Source organism: Dermacentor variabilis, chromosome 3 (genome assembly GCF_050947875.1).
Source record: "Dermacentor variabilis isolate Ectoservices chromosome 3, ASM5094787v1, whole genome shotgun sequence".
In the NCBI taxonomy this organism is placed as follows: domain Eukaryota; kingdom Metazoa; phylum Arthropoda; class Arachnida; order Ixodida; family Ixodidae; genus Dermacentor; species Dermacentor variabilis.
Window position 1 is genome coordinate 111,176,653 of NC_134570.1, and position 16,234 is coordinate 111,192,886.

At 46.5% G+C, this 16,234-nt stretch overlaps 1 protein-coding gene and 1 pseudogene across 2 annotated transcripts in view; one reads left to right on the forward strand and one right to left on the reverse strand.

Moving 5' to 3' along the window:
- Positions 1–7,336, reverse strand: part of LOC142574092 (uncharacterized) — a 37,255-nt gene extending 29,919 nt beyond the window's left edge. For both annotated transcript variants that reach the window (XM_075683261.1, XM_075683260.1), the window contains exon 1: positions 7,193–7,336. In XM_075683261.1, coding sequence (XP_075539376.1) covers positions 7,193–7,280 — 88 coding nt within the window. In that variant the 5' untranslated portion in view covers positions 7,281–7,336. The remainder of the gene's footprint in view (positions 1–7,192) is intronic.
- LOC142576844 (U2 spliceosomal RNA) lies at positions 5,818–5,999 on the forward strand (annotated as a pseudogene).
- Positions 7,337–16,234: the final 8,898 nt, after the last annotated feature.

Sequence of the window (16,234 nt, forward strand, 5' to 3'; positions counted from 1 at the left end):
AGTTTTCCTTATCTTTTCAAAAATAGAGCGCCCTCGTAATTTCTTCTTCCCTCCTGATGGCATCAACGGAGAAACTGCTCAAGCTCGGCGTCCACAATACGTGGGAAGAGCTTGTCGAGGCTCATAAGATCAGCCAACTAGAGCGGCTCAAGCTCACACCCACCGCACGTGCAGTTTTGCGCTACCTCAAATACAGTGAAAGCTTCATTGCAGACACAGACCAGAAAGCAAGAATCCCACCTGCAGTCCGAGACTGCATCAGCGTTGCAAGTACACCGCGCAATATGCATCCAACTTATCATAAGGAGCGTCGGCAAAGCAGAATCCGCGCACTGAGCAAGAAATACGGGAGCAACCCTGATACGAGGTACACCGATGCTGCCCGGTATATTAAACGAAACGCCTTTGCCCTAAGCGTTACGGATCACCAAGGCAAAGAACTTGCAGCTGTCACCATCCGAGCAAGAGCCCCTGAGACTGCAGAAGAAACGGCAATTGCTCTGGCAATAACAACTTGCCCTGAAGTAGCAGTAATACTAACAGACTCCCAAGCAGCAGCTCGCAACTATCAAAAAGGCCGCGTATCAGAAACAGCACTCAAAATACTAAGAAATCACATCGCACGCGCCCCGCTCCCTGACACTTACATCAACTGGGTCCCAAGCCATCAGGGCATGACAGGAAATGAGGCGGCACACGCCGCTGCCCGCGAGCATACCAGCCGGGCTTTCCTGCCATCCCACACTAGGCCGGCCACCAACGTTGATGACATCGCCCTAAAGTACTCGGTGCTTCTGCAACACCACCGACTCAGCAGAAGAACGAACGCTTTACCAAACAAGAATCTGAGCAAAGAGGAAGAAGTCATCCTGCGCCGCCTACAGACCAACACCTACGTGCACAGAATAATGATGCACAGACTGTATCCTACGCAGTACTCGTACATATGCCCCCATTGCGACGTTCCAGACACCCTGCAACACATGGTCCAGGATTGCCCACTGCGTGACACACCCACAGACCTTACCTCACAAGCTTCACAAGACGACTCCAAAGAAAGCCGCCCCATAGAAGCACAAAATGAGCGCCCCAACTCGCCTCAGATCCATATGGTAACCGAAACGTGGGAGGCCAAGCTTTCCTCCGATGACCTGGACGACCAACGCAGTCTCGTCGCCCGGGCCAAAGAGGCAGCCCAAGCCAGAGGGTTCTTGGAATGAGGAACCCTCCCACCTAGGGTGAACCAGGTTCTGGCTCGGTTTACCGTTTCGGAAAATAAAAGTTTAGTTCTCTCTCTCTCCTGATTGTCCTTTCTCTAAGAACTCCGTCTTCTCAAACAGGTGAGTGCATGCGCACTTAATACAAAGACTCGGTAAATGGCCTCAATGCCTATTCCTTCACGTATTGTTGTGGTGACGTGCTCACTCAATGAAACAGTGTCCCGTTTGCCCTATATACACATTTGCACCGCAAATGACCTTGCACGTTAATTCGGTGAACCTGGCGCTTGAGAAAAACCAGCGGAAGGATCAAACGAAAACACGAAGGAATGAAGCGGAACCACAACACTGGACTAGCAACTGACATATATTTGAAAAATATCACCGCCCCTTCCAGTCCGCGAAGATAGTCGCATAGCGAAGCTGTGTTGTTACACCGAGTGTTACAACCAAGACGAGGTCGGTTTCCGCGTCTCGGGCGCGCACTATGGGATTGGCCTCCCGGCGATACCATTTAAATTCAGCACCTCTGGCGTGCAGCTTGGAGTCGGCCATACGACGACGAGCCCCTTTAACAGCTAACTATCACTGACGCCCGTGGTAGACAGCTTCTTCCTCAGGAGTACGCACTACTCGTGGCCGTCCCATAATTGTAGCTGGAATCGATTTTGCGGAAGCACTAATCCAAAGCTCCGTATATTGGGTGCAAGGCCCACCACTGGAGTTGCTGGCGCTGCAATCGTTTTGAAGATTGGTTCGATTGACTTGACGATTGACGTGGCTGCCGGCACTTCTTGCGCCAAAAAGAACTGCCGGCAGCCACACGCTCCTAGTATCGCGTTTCAACTGCTGGGCACTCTTCGTTGGCCGCATACCGCCAGCATAACATTTGTTTCTTTCGCAGCAGACCGGAATCAATCGTCGATAAACACGATGATGATCTGGCTCGATCGCCGAAAAAGCACCGTGGGACAACCGTTTACGATTAGTGTATGAGATAGCATTCCCACAAGAAGGAAGGGGTCACTCCAACCCTTTCCCCTATTCAGCTCTTATTTTCCACTCCCGCTAGGTCACGTGGACCTTAACAAAGTCCGGCAGCGATGGCACAGGAACCGCATAATCAGCTTCGCTGTAAAGCGAACCATCCCTCGAACAACCAACCCCCGACGCATGTGCAATGCTGTTAGCTATGTGTCACTAGCTTTAGATTGATGGACACACAATTTGTCCTATCCCTTTTTACTTCCTTTTGCTGAATGTTAAGCCTTTAAGGAAATCTATATTATTTTCGCTAAGAGAGTTAAAAGAAGCGCTGATTTATTGCTCTCCCTTTTGTTCACGAATATGAAACGCCTCAAGTATTTGTCTTGGTTTTCGTCCTGCCGCTGCGAAGAATCGTTACATTTTTAGCAAGTGGGGCACAGTCACACTCACGGCAGTGAACAGCCCGGTGACCGCCTCCTTGAAAATTTGTCAACGCACAATGCTCGCGCATACGGTCATTGACACATCGGCCGGTTTATCCGATATCGACCTTACCATCCGTCAACGGGATCTTTAGATAACATAGCTTGCACACTCAACATATTTGATCAGATGCTTGGTTTTGTAGGCCTCTTTCATCGTGCTGCCTTTTCAATACGCGTGCACATTTCTCACACGCAACGGAAAACACTACTTGTACACCATGCCGCCAGTAATTTTTTTATATTGTGCGACACTATGAATATATGGCATCGCATGAACTTTTCTCTATGTTTTTTCAGATTTTGTGGCTTAATTCATCTTGTCTTTTAAGCTTTACACATAGGCATTCAACTACTGCCTTAGGTACTTGTACCGAAAAACCCGCTGCTGCTAGCCTCTGAACTTGACGGTCCAGGCTTTCCTGGATGATGTGACAAGACTTTTTCGTAGTACATACCTAAAATATAATGTCGCTATAGTTCTTTTTATCAGCATACAATGGCTTATTCAAACAGTAGCTGACACGTACCCAGGATGTTTTTTTTTCTGAGGAAGGGAGGCCAACTCAAGGTAACTTTTCTATGCAATAGAGGGGGAGGGGCTACCTTTACTAGTACAATTGTGAATAACGGCAACCGTTCGCAATGAAGACACGCAAAGCCGCAAAAGAGAAATGAAATACGATGTATCTCAAAGGTACGCCTGTGAGGCAGACCTTTTCTTTTCTTGATAAACAAGGAACCACATCAAATGGACTCGCGCAGGAAGAACACTGCCAATAACAAGTAAACAAACCAAAGTGTAAAATGCAGATTTCTAGTAGCGTTTCTTGAATTGATTCGGAAGAAATATAGAGAAATAGGTATTCGCGGAACAATCACAGTTGTTTTCGATCTCTCGTATACGGCTCTACCAAGTTAAGTGCCAAAAACGACTCGAATCCTTATTTGGGAAGTTGCGTGACGGTGCGTGGCCGTCAGTCCTGCACAAACACGTAGGGCGCAGGACGCTGCAGTTCTAGAGGTACTGCGCCCAGCGTGGAAGGTTAGAAAAACACCCACATAAACACAGCAGAGAAGTGGCTACGTCAGGCGGCTCGACTGATAACAGTAGAAGCGCCATTTAAACAGACGAAATCATTATCCACGTCCGGCGGCGTTTTCTCTAATTCCTTTTCGAATAAAAAGATGTTGATCCATAGACATTTTCGTAAAACGCGGGTAAATTTGTTGATTTCCGTTTTTCCTTTCTAATTCGCTGTTGCCTGGGCTCTCTCCCTTTGTAGATAGCTTAATTTCACAACTTCTTGCTGCTCTTGTTTCTTCATGGCAATTTTACACGAAACGTTGCCGTACAATTATGGTAAAACCAGACCAGGTAACGGGTGACATTCATATTGCTTATGGGTTTAACTGTTATTGCAGGGTTTGATGAAGGACGCTGTTTCGCATGATCTTATTTTCCACCTTATGTAACTCATATCACGTGTAGATGGTTCCGAGGGTCTACAAGCGTCGCGGCGAGCCGTCGCTGGAGGAAATAATTAGGCTAAAGGAAAATTTAAACACAACTGGCATTTGCTCCGGCTGCAACTCGTTTCACTAGCCTACAGACCAGTTGACTACGAACTGAATCCCGTTATTTGTTCCTGGATCAGACTAAACAAAAAAGGCTGAACTAACGAGGCAACAGCAATGCGCCTGACCGTTGCAATAGATGCTGGCAACTGAACGCTTCTAGAATTGATCGCGTGGGCACTGAATCGATAAGAAAACTAGCTTTCACACCCCAGGACGTGCCGATAACTACCGCCATTCAAAAGGAGTGAGAAATGCGGAAAAATGTGGACCGCGGATTAGCTGTACAGTGTCAAACTTGATTTGGCGGGCGTTTAGGAATGTGTATGAGGAGTGGTGGCGTCCGGGGGGAGGGGGGAGGTTATGCTGCTTAATTTCGGGGGGGGGGGGGGAAGCCGCCTCCCCCAGGACGTGTCTGAACGATAGCGAAGTGCTATCCATTCTAGAGGAGAAAATCCAGCAAATGTGGCTGTCGTCTCGAAAAGTTAGTGTTAGGTGTAAAAACGTAATGCTTTTCTTTAGGAAGTTCAAAGGTATACGTAAAATTCATGGCGTCAGAACACGTTTTTAGATACATTAATATGACTTCGGCCACAATTTCCCAACAGTGAGAGGGCAACAACCGTAACATAATCAAAAAGGCATCCACGTAGCAGAACGCGCAAAACACTCTATTGTCGTTGGCTATAACTTCCTAACACCTTTGCACAAACTTATACAAACATATCTTGCATAACTTAGGGGCCACAGTGGAACCAATACAGACGTCTTGTTTCTGAATAAACTGGGGGTCTCGAAATAGAACTATAGTAGACGATAAATGCATAGTCAGCAGCTCAAGAAATGCTTCGGCGCTGATAACATATTGGTTATGAAATTTGAACACACCCGTTTCACCACACCCACGAGCATTGTTCGTTGACTTAACCTCAACGAGCTGGCCACCTGGCTTTCCACTGTCGTCAGTGTGACTATGCACCACTTTATGAAAATGCAACAATTCTTGGCAGAGGCAGAACGAAAACCGAAATAAAAATACCTGAGACTCTTCGTTTCAAGGAACAAGAGGAAAGAAAATGCACTAGTGTTCCTCCTATCTCTCTGAGCGATAAAGGGATAGTTTTTTTTTTTCAAAGGCTGAGCTTTAATCAAAAGGAAGCAGAAAGAGGTGTGGTAAAACGTGTGGTTATAAATTAATGACTATTGAACATAGCTAATAGAATTGCACATGTCTAGATGGTTCTGTGGTAGAGGGATGATGCTTTTTTTTAGAGTCGTGAGTCATTCCTCTCTATGAAGGTGGAGGACCAGCCAAGCTGTTTAGCATACGACTCAGAGGTGACACAGAATTTTCAACATAGGTAGGGACTACTTTACCGTGATATTTATATACATTTGCGTGGACGACGGGACCACCGCGCCAAGGAACCAGAGGAAACTATACACACGTGACGTTCCGTCGGGAACGCCACCACGGGACCGGAAAGAACGGAAAGGAGGTCCGCAAGCGCTTGCTACACCGACAAAGAGAAGGTGGTGCGAACGTAGCCATGGCCGACGCGGGTCAAAGTGTAGTACCTGTTCTTAACAACTTAATATCTGATACGCATTCTCTTTGAACCCAAGATTATAAACTTATTTTGGCAAGTTGGTGGAGTGCTTGAACCCTGCTTCACCTCAGCCAATTTTACTCCGCCGGTATTGTACTATATTCAGAATCTGCCCACGGTTTTTGGTCTACAGAAATCGATCCGCTGGAAATGAGCCATATATAGCTTCGTTGTAATACATGTCACTTTCTAGTCCACCGTAGTGGTGTCTCTTCTTTCCATCATGTTTGCGTCACATTTTTTCGCTGGTTTTTCTCAACTGTCATTATTAACAAAAAAAAAGGGGGGGGGTAGGCACGATGCGATATTTCATGACGTGACCATGAATATGAGCACTTCCATGTCGGTCTACAGCCGTATTCTAACAACGGTATATAATTTACAGTATAATCACTATAAAATTGTAAGCCAAGACAGCCGGTTCCGGTGCGCTAGATATTGTCTAGATTGTACAATATTGGACCCCGCCATATGCCCACAAATCTGTGAATTTCTTCACAGCACCTTATTCTCTGCCGGTCTCGGCTGACTTTCTTCCGCTGGCGCATCCTAATCCTTTCCTTGGTGTTTCTCTTCTCTTGGCACCCGTTCTGAAATTCTTATAGATAACCTGCATTCCAACCTACGAAGCTTGTGACCTGCCCTGCTCAATTTTGTGCTCTTGATCTCAACTAAACTGCCGGATAATTATTGGGTTTTTATAGACATGAGATGTTCCTTCCACAAGAGACGTTCCTGTACAGAAGGTATTAATGTCTGAGCCAGCATGTGTAGGAGACCATCTGCACAATCTATTAAATACAGAATATAACATCGCATATATTTATATATAGATGTCTGTGTTGAATTCAAGTGGAGAATTGTGGATGCGGTCATGACGACGACGAAGATTGCGCGGAATGTCTCCGACATGGGTTGGCTCAGACTTGAAAAACTCTATATATAACATTTATAGTAGTTAAATTTCTTTTCTTTTGTAGGTTAGCGTTAAGATGGTGTGGGATACTGCGTCGTGCAAAGCGTGCAAAATAAACAGCTCTCGTTCTCTTTCCAAAGTAGGAGAATTTCATTAGAAACACATGACTAATATCCGAGCCCGTAGTTGTTTCAAGAGTTGATTTACAATGCAACCAATCATAAATTCTTAATAGAGGGCACGGACTTCCGGGCTGAGCCTATCAGTGGCTTTACTTCTTGCCTCCATGTATTACAAGAGAGAACAACGAACTTCATTAAATCCATCAACAAATGTTATGCAGCTCACACCGTGACGCCAAACGCCGACTGTCGACGTCGTCTTATAAGCAGAGCTTACCTGGTGGCCTCGCACACACATTCACACCAGACGTAGGGGGTGCCGCTGATAACGCGATCACTACGAGCAAGCACGGCACGGACTTCATGACAATGTGCCTTAACAAACCCGTTAAGAGAATGTTGCCGATCAGCGCCACTGCGAGACCAGCAGCCCACTCAAGCGCGGATTGCTACGACTGTTTATTCATCTGCCGACAAGTTCTGAGCGAAATCGAGGAGCGCCTTCTCACGTGCAACAATGACAGATGCACGAAGCTCCCTGAGCAGCAAGGCATTCGGTAGATTTATCTTGATTTTCCCCCTACTATTTTTCTTTCAAGTGAATAATCAACGGCTGGCTGCTTTTCCACAGCGGGCTTGCCAGTGCAGTATTGCCCGTGCAGCACAGTGCCGGACGGGGCAACGTTGAACTCTCGCGGTCTTGAACAGCCTATGCTCGTGAGCTAGCAGTTGTCGCTTTAAGCAGAATCAAGGAAGGGGGGAGTCCTGCCTTAGTTATCCGTATCCTCTTCGAACTATCACCTACCAACTTGACACTACCTACGCAGTGGACTGGAGGTCGCCCTGTTGCTGGAAAAGGAGAACCACTCAAGAAATGATAACTTGAGTTAAAGCTGGAGAAGCCCGATCTTGCCTGCTCCCTTAGTGGGATACGTACAATCTTCATTACATTATTTTGTGTATTGCACGTTAGCACCTCAGTGAAGCTAGATACGGATTTTGATAAAAATGTCTGAAAGGTGACACTGCAACACTTGTTGAACCCAAGTCCGCAATACATGAAACTGCCAAACTGAAGCTACGAAACACATACTCAACTGCATTCACAGAGTCCACATGAGCACTCCTGATCCAAAGAAGAGCATAAGTGTCTTCATCGCGCAAAATGCACACGCGCATTGGGGCCGGGTGTATCAGTCAGGTGAAATTGCAAACCATGACAGATTTATGACAGCCTTCGGGAAGAGTTTGGGATGTGTGTACTAGGTTTCTACACTACAGAAAATATTGGTTGTCCTGCGGCGTCCATGTTCTGAGAGCATAGACAACACTAACTGCAGAACTTTGTGGGTGTTGTTCAACACCGCAGGCACTACAGTACCGCGAAGGAAATTTTCATTCTTGTGAGCACGTTAGTGTGCTAATCGAACCTTTCAAGACCTGAATAACACAGTAAGTTTACCCAGCACTGCATTTTTTCTCTACCAAAGCATTGCATTTCGACTACCAAATTTCCGATTTGAGTATCTGAAGATGCGTAAAAATATTTTTAAGTGAGATCAGAATTTATGTCTCAACACAATTTTAGTAGACCTAATCGCTTAGCTCTTTGTGGTCTTGGCCCTCATGCACATGATTTTAAGGGTGCTGGAATAAAAATAGATGTCATTAAAAGGTTTATACCATGACAGGGGTATGCGATGCTAAAAAATTTCTGTGGACAAAAGTTCACAAAGAAGCCGGCAAGCGTTGGCAAAGCCTTCATTAGCAGTAATCAACTTTGGACGAAGTAGGCTATGGGCGTCATTAAAGAAAAAAGTTAGCATTGCTTCAAAAGAAGTTATTCCTCAAACTCTATCCGTGGGATGCCCGGCCTACCAGAATAGGCTGCTATGGATATCAACCTCAGCTCAGCTGCAGTTGGGTAAACAGTTATGGCAGTCCGCGCTCGAGCACAAGTACCAACCTTCGAGTGGTGCCGACAGACAGCTCTGTTACCACGAGTCTTTCAGAAAATCGCCATGAAGTTCTGCTCCCGTTGGTTTTTCACATTAAGTCTACTCGTAATGTGTGCATGAAGGCTCCAGGTAAATAAAGTTTTTCGGCAACGTTGTCACTGCGAGATTAGCGCAAAGGTAAGTGAATGTTCAGATGGTGCCGTCCTTGAAGAAAAAGCATAGAGGGAATACGGTATTTGGTGCAAAGAGTAGTTGAAGAAGTTATATGGAAACTTATGTATAAGCAAACGCAAACTAAACAACAATGTGTCGATATGTGTATTTCGCGTCCAGATTTATGTACTTTACTTTTATAAAATATTGATTCATCTGTAGCGGTTGCATGTTTCTATATTCTGCGCGGTCTGTTGGGCTATATACATTTGTCTTAATACCCATACATGCTAGTTAGAGGGCAAAAAAGGATGAGAGGCCTTGTCGCATGAAACAACTTTTCATGCATATATGATGTCTGGAGTACAGCTTACAAAGCAAAAACAGTATTGCATCACGTAGCTCTGGGAAAACCTTTGTCTAGCCTTACTAGATGTCCTGATGGCAACTCGAAAACGCGTTTACCAGGTTAGACAACATTTTGAGCTTATGCTCTGGTGTGCCTGCGGAAGCGGTCTCGAACTCACTACTGTTGGAAATATCCCAAGGGTGAACAAGTCGCACAGAACAGATATCTCAAAAAAACATACCGCTATACCTATTAGACGAGGGCGATGTTCTGGCCAGAGACCTTAAGAAAATTGAACGAAATAACGACGGACTAGCATGAGCAACGCACATCGCAACCTCATTTTAAGCTGCATTATTGTTGTCATTCGGAGCCAGCTTCAGATTGCTGATGCTTCATAGCGCTGTGAAATGTACTACTGTAACCCACCGATGAGTTTACTTAAAATACATAAAAATGTGCTCACACGCCATATATTTAGTCGAAGTACGGCATTAGCGAAATTATCTGTACTTCAAGATTAATTCCAGGTATACGTCCAATTATACCGTTCTGAACGACTGAAACTCTTGTGAGCTTACCGGAGAGAATCCTTATGTGTCCGTGCTACTTTATAACAGATCTGAAGAATGGCTCATCGTCGTTCACCAGGAAGTATCACGACTACTCGCTGCGTTTTCACTATGATATCGCTTTGTTGGACGTTTCCAACTGGAGCGATGGCCGGTTATTATTATTTGGCCAAATTTGATTGAATAGATAAGACCATATCACCATTGCGGCCACACTTCCTACTAGCAAAACGATCACCACGCTGACACCTGGGTGACGCACTTAGGTTATTAGATTCCATAAGGGCTACTTCAGCGTTAGACTATCCTGAAAATTGCAAGTCTGTCACAAGAACCACTGAGCTCGTAATTTCTTTATTAGGTAAATGGCTTCGGTACATGGCGTTTTGCTGAAGCACTGTCAACTAAATATCACTTAGCTTTCCACTATGAACAGTGAACGTGAGGCGTGCTCTTTTGCAGCAATTTCGTTGATGCTGAAGGTGCTGAGGCCAAAGTTATGATGAACTGCGTGGCTAAGGTGATCGTACAGGTTAAGCTCCATCTTTTTCACAAAGTTTAGTGACCGTCTAAAACCATTTGAAGCCCTAACTTCCCTTTCAGAAGAAGCACAATGATTTTTTCTTGGGCATCGAAGAATCATTCGATAGCGCGTTCGGATTCGCGCAAGCATGTTATAACAAGTAAGAGAAAAGTGGCCGAGCATGTGATCATTCTTTAGATGGACTAAGTGAAAAAAACATGTAGTTCCCACGCACTGTGGGAAACAATGCAAGCGAGGCTTTCTAAGCTATTTACTTTGATTGACGATAAATATTGGTGATGTTGACGGCGAATGTTTAATTCATTAAGTGTTTAGTACAATACGCGAGTGGTCGGTTGATGGTACAGATTATCTAGTGTACACTACTGCTGATTGTCCGCGTAGCAGACAGAACAAATAGACGTGTTTGCTTGAGGCGTTGTTTCGCACCATTGTTCATAATCTCCGAGATGGTAAGCATTGTGATTGCCTCACACGGCCCAGTGCATCGTGACAGATATGTCAAAATTTGTTTGAATTATGGGACTGTGCATGCCAAACCCACAATCACTCGGTAGGCACGCCATAGTGGCGGACTCCGGAATAATTTTGATCTCATGGGTTCTTTAAAGTGCACTTAAGTCAAGGTGCACGAGCGTTTTTGTATATCGCCCCCGTAGATATACGGCTGCCGCAGCTATGATCAAACCCGTCACTTCGAGCAGTGCCATAGCCCCGAAGCTACCGCGGCGGGCACCGAAGTGTTGATTTGACGTGCGGCCGACTCCGCAATATCACCTAGACGCTACGGTGCTTTAATGCGGCTTTGATTCTGCAGGCACTGCACCAGTTATCCGCTTGACAAATTTCTACGGTGTTTGTATTCAGAAATAGCAAAATATAGCGTGCGGTACCTAGAACCTAAATTTATCCTGTTTCTCCGCAGCCGCGGTGGTGTCTAGTAGTAGTGTTTCCTTGACTTCTTACACCACCTTTTCCATCTCCCGCCGTCTCCCCCAATTATGGGAGCGGCGAGAAAAGAGTCGCAAAGCTGTTATTCACTTGTTTTGTGGCTGTTCGGTTGTGCCAATTCTGTGCCTCATCTGCCTATGTTATCTCTGTTATTCTATCTACTTCCGCTCTGGACTGTCACTGGTCAATACAAAGGTAAGCTCTGAAGTTCCTGCAATGCTTTTGTGAGGGGCCACGGGTAACTACAGCTGTCAAAATGGTATTACGTTTACGCACAGGAAGCTACAAAGCGCATTTTTGGGATGCGATGCAAAGATACAAAAGAGTTTCTCGCGTCGCATTTCTTCTCTGCCATCCTCCATAATGCATATGCACGCTCTGAACCATCTCCCGACGGGCCATGCAAGACAGCGACAGCAGCAGTGGAAACGTCGAAGGAAAGGGCAATGTAAGCTTCGCTTTAAAAGGATATCATCGTTAATCTGCGCTCTGCTCTAATCACCTCTTAATCTCTGGGTCACTCCTGCTCTGTAAGGTTACTCCTTCTATGTAAGCGCGCGAGAAGCGATCGATATCCAGTGAGGTCTGCTTCACTGGGCAGAAATTAATACACGGTGTTCTTAATGCACTTTTTGAAGAAGTTGATGAAAATAAATTTGCTAATTCATGACAAGTTTATGAACATATTCCTCACCACACTACATGCCTTGAGCGCTGCACTAACGTCACCAAGTTGCTCACGGAATGACCAGGATATGGAATCCTACAACAGGGTAGAGAATGGTACTATCAATGCCCTGTGGTATTTTCTTGTTCAGAGGTGCCTCATGCACTACCTCTGTGCGATATTTCGTTTCCTCTACAGATCTTCATTTGTAACAATGCATTCTTCCGCAAGCTACTGGGATGCATGGTTTTTGTTTTTTAAGTGCCACGTTTTTTCATTTACATGTATACAGAATGCCTTGTTCTAGCTTGTCGTAATAAGTTGGTGCTGTTTTCCATCTGGGGGGGGGGGGGGGTGTCATTATCTGGGTACTGCACCATGCCTCCGATGTAGATGCCCACGGAGTTTCATACAAGCTTGTTTGAGCGCTTATGTTGTTTGCTATCAGCGTAGTGTTTTATTGCATATTTATTTTCGTATTGTAGTTGTTTTTATTACGTGTGCTGCAGTGTTATCAAGCCCGCATGCTGATGTATAGCATAAGCAAGACGGATTACACGTGTCACACTCTTGTTTATCATGTCCAGTCATATGACCAGTTTCTATTTCGTTATAAAGCTAGTAACACCAAACAATAAAGAATTATTTGGTCTGCCACTACCCGCCGGCTACGTTCCGTTATTTCAGTGGTGGCGAGGGTGGGATGGGACCGGCTGCACCATGACAGCCAGGCCACCTGAGATCGACGACACGACCAGTAATTGGAACACACCAGATTCGTTTGGGGGCCTTCTTTGAGGGCCGCAGCATCGCAGATCCAGGGAAACAGCGTGAGTTTCTTGTGTCAGCACTAAGTGACAACGTAGTTCGCGCACTTTAAGGCCAGTGCCAGTCAGAGTCGGTCAACCACCTGAGCTATGAGGCCGTCGTACAGCACCTGGACAACCACTTCGATTCCCAAGTCAATGACATAGCAGCCAGCTACGTTTTTTTTCATGCGGAACCAAACAGAAGGCGAAAAGGTACGGGACTACATAACCGACCTGAGACGTCTTGCAAAAGCTTGCAGTTTACTGTCCATGATGTACTGTTGTTGTCTATGATGTGTCATCCTTTTCTTTTCTTTTTACAAAGAAGCCGTTTATGGCAAGGCTTCCGTGAATTTTTTTCCTGCATGTGCAAAAGCCGCAGGCCGATCTCGGAAATAGTGCAATACCGGGCCGCCCGCGGTGGCGGCAATGAAGTAGATTTCAAGCACTCCGCCAACTTGAAAAAATAAGTTTAATATTGTAACGTGGCGAAGAGTGTTAGCGACGAGCTGAGTAGCAGACAAGGCAACATTTCGGTGACGACATCATGGCGACCTCTCATCCATCCCGGTCTTCATCTCTACATAAACATTCACCATCCGTAACAGTTTTCGGTGGAGGTGAGGGGTACCGCCGACCCCCATGCGACACGGACGACACGGTTCCCCAAGCACCTGATGTGCGTCGAAGCTGCCGGGTCGCTGGATTGCCCCCATTACTTCCGGTGTTTGAGATGTCCCACACTGAAGGCAACGCTCACACCGCACCAGCAGCATCTTCGAACCAAACGATGGCTGGGCCTTAGCAGCGCCAACACTTGGTAGAGCCTCGCACATTCTGGGGGAAGCCCGGCGAGGACATTGAAGAATGGCTTAGCCACTACAAACGAATGAGCAAGCACTACTGTTGGAACAGCGTAAGGCAACTTTCAAACGTAGTCTTCTTTCTGGTGGACACGGCGCTCGTGTGGTTCGATAACCACGAGGAATCTCTGACAACATAGGATCGTTTCACGTACGAAATCAAGGAGCCTTTCGGCGATTCTGTCGCAGCGAAGAAGCAGGCAAAGCAAACGGTGCTCCAGAGCTCAAGTTCCGGGCGAGACGTGCACGGCCTACACCGAAAACGCACCTAAGCTATGCAGTACGGCTAATCCTCGTATGCCACAGCAGGACAAAGTCGGTTATTTGTTGAAGGGAATTGCAGAGGATGTTTACAACTTCCTCATTGCTAAAGAACACCTTAGCTCAGTCGCCGACGTAATAGGTCATTGCCGTACTTTTGAGGCTCTCATACTGCGCCGCATAGCCCCGAAGTTTGGCTGGCTAGCGAAGGTAACGACTGTTACAAGCATTGAAGACGACATCCCATCAGTCGATCTCGCGACGACCATCAGACATATTGTTAGAGAGGAGCTATGTCGTTACGCGGAATTGAACACCGAGTTCCGCGATGGTCAACATCCGTACAATCTTCCACCAGCTCTCCTTTCCATCGCGGCGTGACTGTCGAGGAGTACCGCTCGAGAAGGCCAATGAGAACGCAACAGGACTACCACTGGGAAACCGGCAACGAGCATGTTGAGAGATATGCCCGTTGTTCAGCAATGGCGTACCCGGAGCCACGAACATACCCATCCTACCCGAACGTTAGCCGTCAGCCTCCCGTGTGTTATAGCTGGGGTGCCACAGCACATATGTCACAGCTGGGTTGTCAGAGCGCACAGCCAACGCCCTATGGCGCCGAACGTCGCGACTTCAACCATTCCTGGCCCCCACGCTCCTTTCCTTCATCGATGACCTTCCCCATCAACAGTCCACGACGGAATCACCGCATCGACTTACCCGTTTCAGATGCAATCTCTGCAACTGCAATCTCAATCCACCGCCTTCTCATGAATGTCGTTCTCCTTTACCGAGGTGACGTTCTTTCTCACCACCACCGTCGGGAAACTAGACTGCGCGGCCGATGGAGGTGAATTCGCGAGACTCGACACAACACAGATACTTATACCGGTTACAATGCTGAGAAACAAAGTGGAAGTCATAATTGTTGGTATGTGCACAATGGCCTGGTGGACGCCGGGGCTATGAGAACAGCTATGAGCCTTTCTTTCAAGAACTGTTTTCGATGCAAAGTGATGTTTTCCCTCGACACTCATGCTAAATTCCGTTGAGTAAGCAACAAAATATTGCGTCCCCTTGGTGTTTGCGTTGTGAGTGTGTTATTGATGGACAAGTGTGATTTGACCGAGTTTGTGATTTTATAACTCCGCACTCACGATGTTGTACTAGAAATATACTTTCTGCATAACTGCGGGGTTTCAGTCAATGGTGGCGCCGGCGAGTTTTAGATAAATAGCCGAAAATTTGGAGTCGATGCCTGTCATAATCTCTTATCTGAACTCGTCGATCAACGACCCACTGGACAAAAATCATTTGCCGTTGCTGAGAGAGTGACGCTGCCTCCGTGATCTTTAGCACCGGAATTCGTCATCGCATCTTGTACAGACGCTTCATTTGACACCGTGGTGCAACCCTTTGGCGATACTTGTGGGAAGAGAAACCTACTCGTACGTAATAGTACCGTAGCTGTGAACTATGCTAGCACGTTTTTGTGGGCGTTAAATTCTTCTGCCATCCCGGTGCGTGTTTCCGAACACATGAAGATTGCTGTCTTCGACGACGTCACATGCCGTCGATCGATGGTCGTCAGGGACGAGGATTCCACTGAAGGACGAGCCGCCTGCCCTTACGAGCAGAAAATTGTACACCTGGGGCGCTACAACGTAAAACTTCTAAACTTTTCTATTCCAATTCTGCGATCAGCCCTCCGCGATTGGTGAAAAGTATTTCTGGACCGCTCCCACTCCATCTGTCTCTCACGCGACGTCAAGCAAACCGCGATAGCTTTCTATCAGATATGACGTGCACACTGATTATGCATGATTTCACCAAACAAAACGAAAATAGTTATTTCTTATTCGACGCCTTTTTGCCATTATCCCTCGGCTATTTGTCAAAAGTTTTCCGGCTGCACCCACTTCACCTGCCTCTCACGCGACTTCAAAAAACCGCAAAAACTCACAGCGTCAAAGTGGCGTGTGCTCGCTAAAGATGCATTAATATCCGGAACAAAACTGAATTTTCTTCTGAATAGCCGCAGGCGGCCCCTTTCCGAAAGGAATAAAAGATGGCTGCCACCGATCACTCAGGCGCTGGCTACTCGCACCTGCCGGAGAGCATGGGTTTATTTGCGTGTAATAAAACTTTTTGCGTGGCCGTGTAACGTTGTCGAGCGCTATGGGCACGTTTAC